General features: G+C 36.6%; 3 protein-coding genes across 6 annotated transcripts; all 3 read left to right on the top strand.

The window, feature by feature from the left end:
• Positions 1-11: 11 nt before the first annotated feature.
• LOC111483450 (cleavage and polyadenylation specificity factor subunit 2) lies at positions 12-8,411 on the top strand. The gene is made up of 18 exons (XM_023129673.1): positions 12-228; positions 576-744; positions 1,428-1,524; positions 2,705-2,831; positions 2,923-3,038; positions 3,197-3,291; positions 3,399-3,550; positions 3,798-3,855; positions 3,948-4,055; positions 4,813-5,059; positions 5,635-5,819; positions 6,314-6,406; positions 6,765-6,863; positions 7,125-7,256; positions 7,339-7,383; positions 7,488-7,655; positions 7,782-7,856; positions 8,047-8,411. The coding sequence occupies exons 1-18, from the start codon at positions 80-82 to the stop codon at positions 8,146-8,148; spliced, it is 2,217 nt and encodes a 738-aa protein (XP_022985441.1). The 5' UTR covers positions 12-79; the 3' UTR covers positions 8,149-8,411.
• A 396-nt stretch (positions 8,412-8,807) lies between these two features.
• Positions 8,808-13,422, top strand: LOC111483097. 2 transcript variants are annotated; one of them, XM_023129230.1, is made up of 11 exons: positions 8,808-9,332; positions 9,910-9,996; positions 10,133-10,273; positions 10,941-11,056; positions 11,157-11,245; positions 11,348-11,451; positions 11,531-11,630; positions 11,782-11,857; positions 11,945-12,059; positions 12,137-12,668; positions 12,877-13,422. In XM_023129230.1, the coding sequence occupies exons 1-11, from the start codon at positions 9,026-9,028 to the stop codon at positions 13,367-13,369; spliced, it is 2,160 nt and encodes a 719-aa protein (XP_022984998.1). In that variant the 5' UTR covers positions 8,808-9,025; the 3' UTR covers positions 13,370-13,422. The 2 variants fall into 2 exon arrangements, with proteins under 2 accessions (XP_022984998.1, XP_022984999.1); XM_023129231.1 differs by having other exon boundaries at positions 9,253-9,332; positions 9,900-9,996.
• Positions 13,423-13,808: 386 nt separating this feature from the next.
• On the top strand, positions 13,809-15,444 carry LOC111483099 (60S ribosomal protein L36-2-like). Of its 3 annotated transcripts, none has more exons than XM_023129234.1 (4): positions 13,809-13,910; positions 14,167-14,271; positions 14,821-15,020; positions 15,161-15,444. In XM_023129234.1, the coding sequence occupies exons 2-4, from the start codon at positions 14,170-14,172 to the stop codon at positions 15,189-15,191; spliced, it is 333 nt and encodes a 110-aa protein (XP_022985002.1). In that variant the 5' UTR covers positions 13,809-13,910; positions 14,167-14,169; the 3' UTR covers positions 15,192-15,444. The 3 variants fall into 3 exon arrangements, with proteins under 3 accessions (XP_022985002.1, XP_022985003.1, XP_022985004.1); XM_023129235.1 differs by lacking the exon at positions 13,809-13,910 and adding an exon at positions 14,012-14,095; XM_023129236.1 differs by lacking the exon at positions 13,809-13,910 and adding an exon at positions 14,025-14,067.
• Positions 15,445-15,902: the final 458 nt, after the last annotated feature.

Below are 15,902 nucleotides of genomic sequence, written 5' to 3'. Positions count from 1 at the left end.
ACCCCCCCCGCCATTTTCCCTAAAACCTCCTTGCTCCTCCAAAACTAGGCAGTTGCAGATAGTTTGGAGCTTCGTATCAATGGGAACCTCTGTTCAGGTGACGCCTCTTTGCGGCGTGTACAATGAAAATCCTTTATCCTATTTGGTCTCCGTTGACGGCTTCAACTTCCTTATCGACTGTGGTTGGAACGACCACTTCGATCCTGCTCTTCTTCAACCTCTATCCAGGTTCGCTTTCTCAACATTTCCTTGCAATCTGTTTTGTTTGAGCTGAACTCGTAAGTTTCATGTATTGAAGCTGCTGAATGCCATGTGACTGTCGACTGGTACTAGCCGAGTAAGGAAATCAGTGATACCTAGCTGTTTTCGCCGGTTCTGAAATGTGTTAGGTTCCTAAGAAATTCGGTGGAATGGTTCATTAGAAGTTCTTCTTACATTTGAATGTAACAATTTTTTTTTGGATTAAAGGGTTCGGAATGAATAATAACTCGCTAAAAGGCTTCTCAACAATTGGGCTACAAACTCTTGATTTTTGTTTACTTCATCGCCCTTAATACGTAATTGTGGTTTTTCAGGGTGGCATCGACGATTGATGCAGTTTTGATATCACATCCTGATACACTTCACCTCGGCGCCCTTCCTTATGCCATGAAACAACTTGGACTTTCTGCTCCAGTATATTCCACTGAACCCGTGTATCGATTGGGCCTTCTTACAATGTATGATCAGTTTATAGCGAGGAAGGTAATTTTTTTTCATATAATTTGGTTCCTTAATGTTATGAATTAACCAAATCAAACAAGCTACTACACTATTTACCTGAACTGCTTGCCATCAAGTTTCTTTAAAACTCAAGAACCTAGTTGTATAACCTATTGAATAGATCCTACTAAAGTAAGCTTGTATACTTGCGGTCAAGTTTGAGTGTTGTGAAGAAAATAGTCCTTTTTGTTGTAGCCTTGTGAGCATGGTAGACTCCTACAATTATGTGAATGATGACTGACCAAGCAAGTTTTGGTTAATTTAAATATGATATTTATGCTGTTAACTTATCTAGGTCAATCATCACTCTCCAGTTTATGTGGGCTTGGACCCTCGAAATTTTTGCTGTAGGTTGTCTTAAAGAATTTTAATTTCTTTTTTGCTTGTGTGTGGGTGGGGGGTGGGGAATTATTGTCGGATCCAAGTTATATATTTCGTAATTACATGGTTGCTAATCTATTGCCGACATTTCATATTAGCATTGGTTATGAGTAGATTATTTATTTATTTATTTATTATTATTATTTTTTATAATATTTAAGTGAGAATAATAGTCTCTGCTTCACCAATTTACCATTGATTCCTGATTGTTGTTTTCACTAACTTTTCTTCACTGTCTTTGTGCTGGGTGTTGCCATATGGACACCTCCCTTTCCCTTATGCAGCAAGTATCGGAGTTTGATCTATTTACGCTGGATGATATCGATTCTGCTTTCCAAGTTGTAACCAGGCTAACATACTCCCAGAATCATCATCTTTCAGGTGCCTTTTCTTGGTCTTGTTTATTGTTAGATCAATCCCTCTTTCTTTTGGTTGCCTAATGATTGTATAGGTCTATACTGATGACACACCTAATGTATCTTAGAAAATCATTCAGTCATTCATCTGAGAAACACAAACATGTTATAGCATGATATGTTACAATAATGACTGTCCTTCCGGCATAAAAAGAAAAAAAGCGAGGGAACCTCAGGACACGCCCATGACAACACACATTTTTTGAAATACTTCTGTAAAGTATGTCATGATATAGGATTTAAGATATGTATCACCTATGGGAAATTAAAGAAGCCAATGACATGCTTCCAAATATGATACATTTTATAACAAAAGCTTATAAAAGCAATGGAAAACCAAATATAAGTATTTTGTCATTATTCAATGTCTTAAAAGAAAAGGAAATTCAGAATAAAATATGTCCTACCATTGATATGCTTAAGTTTTTAATATTTGAACTCCTTATCGCCCCTCCTTTTGTATACATTTTATGTTCAAAGCTTTTGTCACTTGTTCACAGAAATTCCTATGCTCTCTTATTTTGTTGTATCCTCATGGTCGAGCTTGTTTCATTGTGTTGAAATAAAAAGAAATTATAAAAACAATCAACAATTGAGTTTGAATGTCCAATTAGCGGTGAAGTGTTAAGCTATCTAACTTATATTATATGAAGCATGGCCTACTTCTTAGACTGAATTGTTCATTCTCCATGGTTGTTCATGTAACAATGTGATAATTTGTTAAAATTTTATTGATGAAAAAACCGTCTTTCTTTGAGAATAAATGAAAGCAATAAAAAGGAGAGCCTCAATACAAAAGGAGCAAAATCAATAGGCTAATAGAAACGACAAAGCTACAAAAAGAAGCTCCAATTTAAAATATATAAATTTCATTTTGCTAGATGAGAAAAGGCTTTCATTAAAAACAATAAAAGAATATGGAGGAAGCCAGAAAGCTTAACAAAACAATGGCTAACTTGAAACCACTCAATATTTTCAACAAAAGAAGTAGATATCTCAAAATAAAGGAAAAGTAAAGTCCACAAGCGAATATTGTACTGTTTTGCACTCAGGAAGAAGGTTAGGACTTACTATTTGTTTACCATTACTTAGGTTGTACATAACTATTTTCCCCCTTTTTTCTCTTCTTTGATACTTTATGACAGGCAAAGGAGAGGGAATAGTTATTGCACCTCATGTGGCTGGGCATTTATTGGGGGGAACCCTATGGAAGATAACTAAAGATGGAGAAGATGTTATATATGCTGTTGATTTCAACCACCGCAAGGAAAGGTATGGTAACCGTTGTTACAAGCACCAACACCTGCGTTAAGACTACTCGCACAAAAGTGTAATACACAATGCTTATTTAAATTACTATCAGGCATCTGAATGGAACCATTCTAGAGTCATTTGTGCGACCTGCTGTATTGATAACGGATGCTTATAATGCTCTAAATAATCAGCCTTACAGGCGTCAGAAGGACAAAGAATTTGGAGGTACTTAAAATTCTGCCAGAGATTCCATCTTTTGCTTCATTCCCCCCTCCTATGCTCTACTTGTAGCATAAAAGTATATTCTAAAAGTCCTTTGTTATGGATGCTTAGTCGTTTTTGCCAAGAATTGTTGATGGAAGTTATCATTTTGATTAACATAGATACTATTCAGAAGACCTTAAGAGCTAATGGAAATGTCTTACTTCCTGTTGATACTGCTGGGCGAGTGTTGGAGCTTATTCAAATTTTAGAATGGGTTAGTTGGTGAAAGACAAAACTTTTGTCTCTTCTCTTTTTTTGTTTAAATTTTTTTATGTCGTGTTAATTAAGCTATAATATTTAGTCTCATTGTTATTATTGCAGTACTGGGAAGAGGAAAGTTTAAATTTTCCCATTTTCTTTTTAACTTACGTCGCATCTAGCACAATTGATTATATCAAGAGTTTCCTAGAGTGGATGAGTGATTCAATAGCAAAGTCTTTTGAACACACACGGAACAACGCCTTTCTTCTCAAGTAAGTATTCTTCCAAGTATTACATTTTTTTAAATCTTTTGATAGGAAACAGGGGCTAGTTACCGGTCAATCCCATTGTCTTGAGGGTTCAAGTGTTGCATATTTCACACTCGATAGCATGCTTTATTTACCTTTGATTAAAGAAATTGAGATAGACTAAAATAAGTTTTAGTGTAGCAGAGTGCTGTGTGAAGTCATACAAATGGAACTAGGAACTCTTACCAGGCTGTTGTTTTAAATCTTGCAGGCATGTCACCCTTCTAATAAACAAAAGTGAACTTGATAATGCTCCAGATGGACCAAAGGTTGATTGCAACAAATTGTTAATTTTGTTATATGTTTACCTCCTTTTGCTTGAGGTTTAAATGTATTGACGTTTATATGGGGTGTCTTATAGGTTGTTCTAGCATCAATGGCTAGTTTGGAAGCTGGTTACTCACATGACATTTTTGTTGAGTGGGCAACGGATGCCAAAAATCTCGTCCTTTTTTCTGAAAGAGGCCAGGTATTCTTTAGCAACTTGTTTACATGATTAGCAAGGCAGACTTATAGTGATTTTTCATGTCTTGGTCTATTTATCTTCAGTCCTCGGAACTGAGTAACTGTTCTCCAAAATTGATTTCTTACACCTTGCATAAATGCCGTTCCATCTTTGTTCCCATTTTCTAAACATCTTCCATTTGACTAGAGTTTCTTTAATAGAAAATCAAAACACTTTTAATATTATTCGTAGTTTCCTTCTTTGTTGTTCTTGTAGAAGTTCTAGCAAGTATTGATTCATTGGTAGTCGATTATTCTAGGTGCACTTTGTTTCCTTGTCTTTATCATTTTCCTCCTCGAAAAATTCCTTTGTGGCTGATGACATAGTTTTGTTAGGGAGCTTTTTTCCTTTTCGTTCGATTTCCATCGTCCTTTGTTTGATAGGAAAGCGACGGATGTCACAATCATTCTATCTTTGATAGAAGAGTTTGATTTTAGGATCGGGAGAAGGAGTGTGTGTACTTGGAGCCCTAACCACCTCTTGCCTATGTATTATTTCATTTTTTCTCAATGAAAAGTTGTTTCTCTTAAAAAATGTATACTCTTGGTGCCATGGGCGTGTCTTGCTATGACTGTGCTTGGAAGTTGGTAAAGTAATTTTTTCTCCTTTCTTTCATTCTCCCCCTTCTGCATATACCTGATCAACTGCAGGCTTCTTTGAACTCTTATAATTTCTACACTTATATTGTGAATGTGTAACCCCCATCAGTTGGAAAATGTAGTTTGGAACTTTGGCCCGCATGCTTCAAGCAGATCCACCTCCCAAAGCTGTTAAGGTAACTGTGTCTAAGAGAGTCCCTTTGACTGGAGATGAGCTCGTTGCTTATGAAGAAGAGCAAAACAGGAAAAAGGAAGAAGCTCTTAAGGCTAGTTTGCTTAAGGAGGAACAATCTAAAGCATCACATGGAACTGATAACGATACTGGCGATCCAATGATCATTGATGCTAGCAGTAATGTAGCACCAGATGGTATGATGATTGATAACTGCAGTTTTCTAGACACGTGCAAACTTTTTAGCAAGGAAATTATGAGCATCCAAACTTTTTACTTGAATTGGAAAAGACATTTTAAGCGAAAATAGGATTTGGTTGCATAAATATTAGCAAAATGTTTTCCCAAACTCTATCATGGAAACATAGAACACGAAGTGTACACTGATGTGCCAGGTTTTAAGATGGTTTAGAAATGCTATAAATATCCCCATTGCTTGGGCACCACCAGTTATTTTAGTTGAAGGTGTCACTATCTTTTCTTAGTCCTAAGAATATACATGCATTTCAGTGACACTAGAAATGAGGATCCTAACCTGCAATCATCAAATGGTCGGTGATTTATGATTTGCTTTGAATCAATTTCCATTCATTTACACTTTACTGTAAAATCTCCCTTCATTTCTTTGTATTTGGCTAATGGACATCTAGTGGTTTAAACTGTGAAAAATTCCCCATACATGCCTATGATTGTGTTTTTTTATTGGAATTGTTTTAATGTACGTTTTAATAATTGTTAGTGGAATTGATTGGTTGCTGATTGTATCTTGCAGTAGTTGGTTCACATGGAGGTGCATACCGAGACATATTTATTGATGGTTTTGTTCCTCCTTCAACAAGCGTTTCTCCAATGTTTCCCTTTTATGAAAACACTTCCGCATGGGATGATTTTGGTGAAGTAATCAATCCTGATGATTATGTAATTAAGGATGAAGACATGGACCAATCAGCGCCGCATGTAAGATTCTTTGATGTAATTATCTGCATTTGATTCCTGGACACGTGTAAGATTGATTGAAATGAAATGTTAAATTGGTTGATAGGTTGTGGGTTGAAATAGAAAGCCTTTCTTGTGGTAAAATTTAGGAAACCGATTTGTATTATTTATTTATTTATTGTTTTTTTTTTTTTTTGAGAATAGAAACCATTTTGTTCAATAACATTTGGAATGTAAGATCCTGCTTGGGCTGGTTTTAGGAATAGGATATATATATATTTAGTTTTGAGATTTGTCAATATTATTAATGCTGATGAGTAACCAACATTGAGAGGAATGAAAAGTAACAGCTAAGGACTGCTATCAAATTCCCTCGGAACAGCCGTGTGAAGATCAAAATGCATCCATGTAGCCAATTCATATTGTTGGGACACACAGTCAAATGGACTTTTATGCCCTTCGTCATTTTTTGTTGTGAATGGATGATTGCTAATTTACTAGAATCATACTTACAGGGTGGTGTGGACGTGGATGGAAAACTAGATGAAACTGCTGCTAACTTGATTCTGGATATGAAGCCTTCAAAAGTTGTATCTAACGAATTGACAGTAAGTTGATCTCCTGTTAAAGTTCTGTTTAAGGTTTTTATCGGTCGGCTGAATTCACATGAATGTGTATTTAATGTTATTGTCTCCAGTATATGTATATAATGTTTATTTTAAGGAAAATCTTTGACTTAATAGGAGAAGGTTATAATGGGTTAATAAAATATCTCACTGATCTGTCTTTGTGTGTGTAAGTGTATAAATATATATTTTTTTTCCTGATATATCACTTTTTTTTTAAAATGCTTAATATTTATACTTTCCATTGATCATCTTTGTACCTATGTTCAATTTGATGATACAATCAAGTTATTTATCTATTGGTTGGATCAATGATTTTTTCTGTAATTTCCCTATCCAGGTCCAAGTTAAATGCTCATTGCATTACATGGATTTCGAAGGTCGTTCAGATGGGAGATCAATTAAATCAATACTCTCCCACGTTGCTCCCTTGAAGCTTGTATGGTGTTTTTTTACAACTGCTCTTAGTGTTGTGTATGAGCTTGTGCACTTGTAAATATTGATTGTAGGGTGAAAGTTCAGTTTAGCTAAGTTGGTGTATTCTGAGAAATTTCCTATTAGCCGTGTTCTTAAATTTCCACATCCGTGTAGTTGTAATAGCTTTTTGTAGACATTGTTCAGTGTTACCACAAAAACTACTTTAATCAACGATTCAACCGTTTGATTCTATCTATTTATTTATTTAAATTGTTGTTTGAAGGTCTTGGTGCATGGAACTGCAGAGGCCACTGAGCATATTAAACAACATTGCCTTAAAAATGTCTGTCCCCATGTCTATGCCCCCCAAATTGAAGAAACGATTGATGTTACTTCTGATCTGTGTGCATATAAGGTACAGTCGAGACTGTTCATTTCCTTTTCAGGTTGTCATTTCAAATATTGAGGCTAACAAATCTCCAATTCTTGAATTTCAGGTACAACTTTCAGAGAAGCTGATGAGCAATGTGCTGTTTAAGAAGGTAAAGTTTTTGGAGATCCATGAAATTTTCCTCCAATATTAACTTGTATTATGTATCAGTGTAAGCAGTCTTCCCTACGATGCCTGACATAATTACGAATACAGCTAGGAGATTATGAAATCTCGTGGCTTGATGCTGATGTAGGAAAGACCGAGAATGGAACGTTGTCTTTACTTCCCCTCTCAAAGGCCGCTTTGCCTCATAAATCTGTTCTTGTTGGGGATCTAAAAATGGCTGACTTCAAACAATTTCTTTCCAGCAAGGGAATACAGGTATCTTTGCCTGTGAATCCCTCCCTTCTCAATGGGAACGAATATCTCCTTTCTGACATGTATAGACACTAAAGCTACAATAGAGCGTTAAAAGTGAACGATATGATCGTCCTATATGCATTGCAGGTTGAATTTGCTGGGGGTGCTTTGAGATGTGGCGAGTATGTTACCCTACGCAAGGTTTCAGATGCACGTCAGAAGGTGAGAAATTCTAAAAAAAGGGGCAAATAGATAAGTTGAATATGGCTCTTAATGTTGCTTATCGAATTTGAACCATGTTTCAGCTTCATACCACAAATGAATGCATATTTGCTTGTGATGGTGTTGTTTGGCTAGTACCATTTTCATGGTTTGCTTCTAAGCATAAACGTAGTATATTCAATTTATGCAGGGTGGTGGTTCTGGTACTCAACAAGTTGTCATCGAAGGACCCTTATGTGAAGATTATTACAAAATTCGGGAGCTTTTGTATTCACAATTTTATTTGCTATAGTTGAGATGGGTCGTTGGACATGAAAGAGATCCAGCAATTTTAATGATAAACTGGCTACTCCAAAATGTATTAATCTTTTTTGTTCCTGAAATGTGTTTGAGTTATGTTTCACGGCTGAAATTAGAACAAAATTTCCCTTTTTTTTCCCATTGTAGCATATGAAACTGAAAATGTAAGCTAACTCATGCTTCTATGGTTGCAATACCATGGTAACCATAAGTTGATTGGTCTATGAAGATGCAGCCATAGCAAACCTTAACTTCGGTCGGGAACTCTCAAAACCTATTGGATCGATTTTGTGGAGAGGTTTATTTCTTAGGGAATATGTTACTAGCGAAGTGTTTAGAATTATTGTTCATGAGCGTAAAATGTTTCAGGCTCTAATTCTTTTGGAATGGAAATGACTTCTAGCATAAGAATGAGTTGAGATTACACGGTAAGATTGCCATTTCTTATTACTCGAAATTGAAAGAACTTTTTGTTTGGATTTGTATTTATTAGAAATTTATTTTCGTAGAATTGTTGTTACTTTTACAATAGGGAAGGTAATTTAATTAGTTAAAATATTATATTTTATTAAAAGCTCCAAAATTTTCCTCGTCCACCTCGAAATATAAAATTTTATGTAGTGAAACCATGAAACGTACAGACATATTCGTCCGGAGGGAGAGATGAGTAAAAAAAAAATTATCATCCTTTTCTTCGATCCTTTAAACCCCCAAAGCATTATTCTTTATGCTCTTCGGTAATTCGACCTCAAATTTTCTTTTCTCAATTTGAAGCGAGAATTATCCGCCTTAGCTTCCTGAATCATAGCTCCTGTTCATTCTTCATTTTATTGTAAGCTACTCAATCTGCTATTGGAGTAGGATTTTTCATGGCTTCCACTCCTCTTACGTGTTCACCGAGCTCTCTCCAGCTTCGGCTCGCTCTGAATAGCAAGAATTGCGGCAAATTCCCTTCAGTTCTTGTTCGGGCGAGAGTGACGAAATTGGATCCTCGGCTCCGCGTGATCTCCCGCCCTATTGTTCATAATGGCGTGATAATCGAGAGAGAAAATGGACTGCGTCGCAGTGGAGTTTCTTTTGCTGAGTCGGAGTCGACTACTGATGGATTCTCTGGGTGGTCGGAATCTGATTCCGGGGAGGAGGTTTTGGACTTACGGAGAAAGAAGTGGTTTGGAGGTACTTACTGCACTTCTTTAAATTTCCTTATGAACCCGGGTTCAATATCCTCGCTGACACCAGTGTCGGGCTCCGATACCATTTATAACCGCTCGAGCCCATCGTTAACAGATATTGTCCACTTTGGCCTGTTACATATTGTCGTCAACCTCACGGTTTTAAAACATGCCTTTAGGAAGAGAGTTTCTACACTCCTGTAAAAAAAATGTTTCGTTCTTCCCTCCGGTTTATATTGACGGTTTATATGGATAAGAATATGGGTTTGAATTATTGGAGAAATTCTTCTCGCCCCATGTTGAATTGCATTGCCGTTATTTTGCTCTATATGTTAAACCACTAATGCTGTAATGACCATGACATGGTAGATTTCAATTCCATGTGGAAGGTCCATTTGTAGTTGAAACGTTGATTGGTTATGCGTATAATGGTGTTTAGTGGCATCATTTAGTTCCTGGAAACAATTTAAGCCTTTTCATTTTGAGATTTTGACATTAATGTAGCTTTTGAAGTTTACCTTATGTGCTCGAGTACTCTTTTAAGTAATGAGTAGTAATGGTTTTGAAGTAGTTTCTTTCAGGGTTCGTGGGGATTGGAGTTACTGGATTCATCCTTGTCTCGGGAATCACCTTTGCAGCATGGTCAATGAACAAGCAGAATGGTTCCAGTAAGTAGTTTTCTTGTATACTTGCAGACTGTTCTTTGGCTTTGTTTCAATGCTCATGTTTATTGCCCCCAACTCTTTATAATTGATCTGTGTTCTTATCTGACTACTGCGCGAATATGTATATGACAATTCATAGGACAAAAGCCGCAAATGGAGGCCTTAAGTATGCAGCAAGAGTTATTGTTGGATTCTGATACTGGACATGATAGCCTTGATGAAGATGAAAAAGAAGATAACATTGTGAAAGCAGATGATGGAGCTCTCGCTGATAATTCAGGTAATCAAGAGGAATCTTCTTCATATACAGAAAATGATGTTGAATTCTCATCCAGCATTAGCAATAATGATGTTTATAATGTTGCTTCCTTGCAAGAAGATTTTTGATCTGATTCCTCGTTAGCTGTTACATTAGTTGCTTCCAGAAGTTTGTGTTCCTCGATCTCACCCGAATTTGAGATTGATGCTAAAGTAGCTTCTTGTTTTAAAGATGTCAACAACTGTCATGAACCTGAAATGAATATATTAAAAGATGAACGAAATATTAGAACTGATATTCGGGATGAAACCGCTGACACGAGTAAAAATTATGATTTCAGCTCTAAGAGCTTACCAGTGTATGATGATAGTTCTTCAAACTATAATTCTGGCAACCAGGATGAGACATTTGGTCCTCCTGTAAATGAAATTACAGATTCTTCGTTGCAAGAAATTTCTAGCATGTGTGGCTACACAAAAGCCAAGGATTGTGGATTATTTGACAAAGAGACTGTGGCTGAATCACCCAAAGGAGTTGAGCCCCAGAAAAACTGCATCAACCATAGAACAGCAAATAGAAAGAGGATTATCTGAAGCGGCATTAGTCTGTATCACAGCTTATCCATTGGCAGATGTTCAAGTGAAAAATGCCAAACCAGAACTTAAAGGGATTTTATTTTCTTCTGCAGGTGTTCCTGCTCCTTTGGTTTCTGCAGCTGTTAAAACACTTCCTGGCAAGGTCCTAGTTCCTGCAGCAGTGGATCAGGTTCAGGGGCAGGCATTGGCAGCACTGCAAGGTTTAAAGGTACTGTGTGATGCCTCTCCAAATGCTTCCTTCTGATTAACACACAGCTACTGGTTCAGATACTCAATATAATGTATTTTAAAGATTGTAAATTCTTCAGGTGATAGAGGCTGACATTGAACCTAGCGATCTATGTACTCGTCGTGAATATGCTCGTTGGTTGGTGTCTGCAAGCAGTGCTCTTTCAAGGTAATTATCATTGCAGCTTTAGGGTATTGAAATGGTGAACTTTTTTAGTTATGGTTTTCCTGAATATATCTTATGATACAATGGAATCATTTTAATTCCTAGGAACACAACATCCAAAGTATACCAAGCAATGTATATACAGAATATTACTGAGCTTGCTTTTGATGATATTACACCAGAAGACCCTGATTTCGCATCTATTCAAGGTCAGTAGGAACTAGGATACTTGACTCATGGGATATGAGCCTTTTCTATTACACCTTCTGATTCACCTATATATTCCAGGTTTAGCAGAAGCTGGACTGATTTCAAGCAAGCTTTCGAGACATGATATTTCTTCGACGTTGGACGAAGACCAGGGTTCTTTTCATTTCTCTCCCGAAAGGTTATTCACCATTAATGATATTTCTTCGCCGTTGGACTTCTTAACATATTCAATTGCATTGACTGGCCTTCTTTGATTTGTGATTTCTTTCTCATCAACCATAATACGAGCTAAATTGCTTCTGCTATTTATACTATGTCCAAAACTGCAGCCCTTTATCACGTCAAGATCTTGTGAGCTGGAAGATGGCCCTTGAAAAAAGACTGCTGCCAGAGGCAGACGGAAAGGTCAAATTATTTGAAGCTTGACTTCGACATCTTCACTTTTGTATATAAGAATCATCTTTGTGAGAGTTTGGCTTGACTGATATGCAGATGCTCCGCCAAGTTTCTGGATTTATTGATACTGATAAGATCCATCCAGATGCTTGTCCTGCACTTGTTGCTGATCTTTCTGCAGGAGAACAGGGAATAATAGCTCTTGCATTTGGTGCGTGCTTAAAATTGCAATTCGCAAAAACATTTTCCTTAAGAAATTCATGTCAAAACTAACTTTGCTTCTTAAAGGATATACAAGGCTGTTCCAGCCGGATAAGCCAGTAACAAAAGAACAAGCTGCCATTGCTCTTGCAACAGGGGAGGCTTCTGATATGGTAAGCGAGGAGCTTGCAAGGATTGAAGCTGAATCAATGGCGGAAAATGCTGTTGCTGCACATAGTGCGTTGGTAGCTCAAGTTGAGAAAGATATTAATGGCAGCTTCGAGAAAGAACTTTCCATTGAAAGAGAAAAGGTTGAGGCTGTGGAGAAAATGGCAGAAGAGACAAAGCAAGAATTGGAAAGATTAAGATCCGAAAGAGAGAGAGATAATATCAGCTTGATGAGGGAACAAGCTGCTATTGAATCGGAAATGGGAGTTCTTTCAAAGTTAAGATATGAGTTGGAGGAGCAGTTGCAAGGCCTGATGAGTAATAAAGTACAGGTATCCTATGAAAAGGAAAGAATCAACAAACTCAGAAAAGAAGCTGAAATTGAAAACCAGGAACTTTCCCGCCTGCAGTATGAGCTTAAAGTTGAGAGGAAGGCGTTGTCCATAGCCAGGTAAGGTTTTTGCAGCTCTTTTCATGTTTGAGGCTGACACTGTACATGAAATGATTGGGTAAATTGCCCTTGATTTGTTTGTTTATCTTATCCTTTGCCTCTGTTCATGTGAAATTTGAAGCATTTTTCTGCCTTCAATGAAGATCTTCACCGTGAGAAGGAATCTGGTTTTACTTTCATCAACATGTCTTTTTGTTTCATTACACAGAGCTTGGGCAGAGGATGAAGCAAAAAGGGCAAGAGAACAAGCAAAAGCACTTGAAGAGGCTAGAGATAGCTGGGAAAGGCGTGGCATCAAAGTAATGGTGGACAGCGATCTCCGTGAACAGGAATCAGCTGGCGATACTTGGCTCGATTCTAGCAAACAGTTTGCAGTCGAAGAAACTGTGGAAAGGGCCGAGAACTTATTGGCCAAGCTGAAAGGAATGGCTAGAGAAGTAGGAGGGAAATGCAGGGACATAATTGAGAAGATCATCCAGAAGATAGCATTAGTAGTATCAAACTTGAGACAATGGATTTCGAATGCTGGAGAACAGGGTGAGGATCTAAAGAATGTGGCCATTTCAAGGGCATGTAGATCAGCAACTGAGGTGCAACAGAGCATTGCAGAGTTGAGGTTGGCCGTGAAGGTGGGAGCTAAGCGAGTTGTGGGAGATTGTAGGGAAGGAGTAGAGAAAATTACCCAAAAGTTTAGAACATAGAATGGTTAAGAAACTATTGATTTAGCAGCTGAGTGATGTAGTGGAATTCTAAAGTTTGGCGTCATCGATCCAACTCACCCACTCAAACTCAATCATTTATATAGGCATAGAAGCATTAATGTTATATTATTCATCCATCAAAATAGAAGATAAACCAAAAAGGATATGAACAAATAAATGAAAGATGAACAAAATAAATTATTTTGAGTTATGAACCAAATGAACGAGTCATGAACCAAATAAATGACAACCTAATTTCAATCCATTTTTACGCTAAGTCTTGTATGATTGTTTAATTTGGGCTTTATCTTCTCTAAATTTGGGCTTTATCTTCTCTAAATTTGGGCTTTATCTTCTCTATTGGGCTCAATTTCTTAGTTTCTAACGAAGCCCATTAACGTTTGTGGAAGAAAGCCCAATAAAGCCCGTTAACGTTTAGAAACCATCACCTGTCAATATTTTCTTATTAGCCGAAGCTCCCGAAACCCTAGCGAACCCTTTCGCTCGTCTCTGATCATTTGGTTCAAGTTTATCCGAGAAGGTACGTCGAGAAACCTTTCATGATCTTCGATTCTTTTGCTTCTCCTTCTCCATCTTTGATGTAATATAATTGAACACAATATTTTCCTGTTTGGTTATTTGCTCCAGATTTTGATTCTTCTACTGACGTTTACTATTCATTCCCCTGGATCAAACGAGTAGTTCCTAGTACTTTTTTGTTTTCGGGTGGATAAGCAGTCGAGTTTTCTGCTCTCGTTACTGTAGATGAACTTCTGATTCGCAGTATGTTTTGACAGGCGATGGCTCCGAAGCAGCCGAATACTGGTCTCTTCGTGGGACTTAACAAAGGACACATTGTTACGAAGAAAGAGTTGGCTCCCCGCCCCTCAGATCGTAAAGGAGTGAGTTAATTTTGTGTTTTGTTCAATGTACATTTTGTAATGGTAGATATTCGTTAAATTTTTATTGAGTTGATTGTATGCATCTCTTTAGTTATCTGGAATTTTAGTGGCGGATAAAGGTGGGGTCTACTTGTTGCGAAATGAAGCTTGAGAAGGGGTTATTTAGTAGGACTTTTTTTTTTTTAATTATATTTATCGTTAGTAGTTATTACTTTACAAAAGCTTAAAAGCAAGGGGATAGATTTTCATCAAACATTTCAAGTCTGATTGGAGACCTATTTGGTTCGTATCAATTTCATTCAAAGATATTTTAGCTGTTACCTTATATCCACTTGCGCTCAATTAGATTGATACTGTTGAAAATTAGCAATGGAGTCCACTTTATGGGGATCTTGAGCATATGCATATTGTCAATTTGCTTCTTATATCATGCAAAATTAAAGTTGTCTTGTTCTGGATTATTGGTTTTCTTCGAAGTTATTTTAGTTGGTAGATACAAGCAATTGACCTTCATCATTTATGTTTGCCTGAATTTGATTGATACCATAGAAAAGTAGCAAAAGAGTTCTCTTCGTGAGGAATTTGATCCGGGAAGTTGCTGGGTTTGCACCATATGAGAAGAGAATCACTGAGCTTCTTAAAGTTGGGAAGGACAAGAGAGCACTAAAAGTGGCCAAGAGAAAGTTGGGAACTCACAAGAGAGCAAAGAAGAAGCGAGAGGAGATGTCCAGCGTTCTCCGCAAAATGAGGTATTCTTAGAAAGGCTTTCAATTTCTCTTCTTATCATTGAATTTAATCCTCATTCAATTTTGACATATTTTCAATGATTATACTTGATGAAAACACATTTCTTATGGGATTTTTTTCTCTGAATTAATTTTTGATACAGAGCTGGTGGAGGCGGCGAGAAGAAGAAATAAACTTGTGTGGTCAATTTTGAAGCTCCAAGTTTCATTTTGTTAGAGACATGTTCTAGATTGTTATTGTTGTTACCCAGAATGAAATTCAGTGCATTTTTTAACCTTGTGTTAGTGTGAACTATGACAGGTATTAGAACGCATATTTTTAATTTCTTCAAGTCTTCCTTTTTTAATGAACCTTACAGCCATTTGTATCCCTTTTTGATACATTTTCATTAGCTTGGAAGGAATGCAGCGTTTCATTAGCTTGAAATTATTGTACATGTGGTTTTCTAACCAAAGGCACATGCTGAACACAGGCATTAGTTATTTTCTAATAGCAATTGAATGTTGGAAGCTGAGAGAACTTAATTAAGTGGTAGCTTAAGTTCAAATTTGTGTAATCTTGATTTTAAAAGATTTTTATATTATTAATATATGGGTTTGGTCATACTAATTAGAGTAGATTATAACTAAGGTAGCTTTTGTTACAAGATTGTTTAATTTTCCTCTTTAGATTGTACTACTTTATTTGGTTCATTCCCTTTTTTTTTTTTTTTTTTTTTTTTTGTTGGTTGAGCTGATGACGACACCGTCCAATTAGCTTAAAAAAAGCATTAAATGTTTTACCCACAAAAAAAGCATTCACTTGATAGTTTAACGATTATTTTTTCTATTTTAGATTGGAATCATATAAAGTTTAAACTTTTTTTTTTTTTTTCAGATAAATTC

This window comes from Cucurbita maxima, unplaced genomic scaffold (genome assembly GCF_002738345.1).
Source record: "Cucurbita maxima cultivar Rimu unplaced genomic scaffold, Cmax_1.0 Cma_Scf00008, whole genome shotgun sequence".
Lineage (NCBI taxonomy): Eukaryota > Viridiplantae > Streptophyta > Magnoliopsida > Cucurbitales > Cucurbitaceae > Cucurbita > Cucurbita maxima.
Note: the sequence above shows the minus strand (reverse complement) of the source record. Positions and strands in the feature narration are given on the sequence as shown.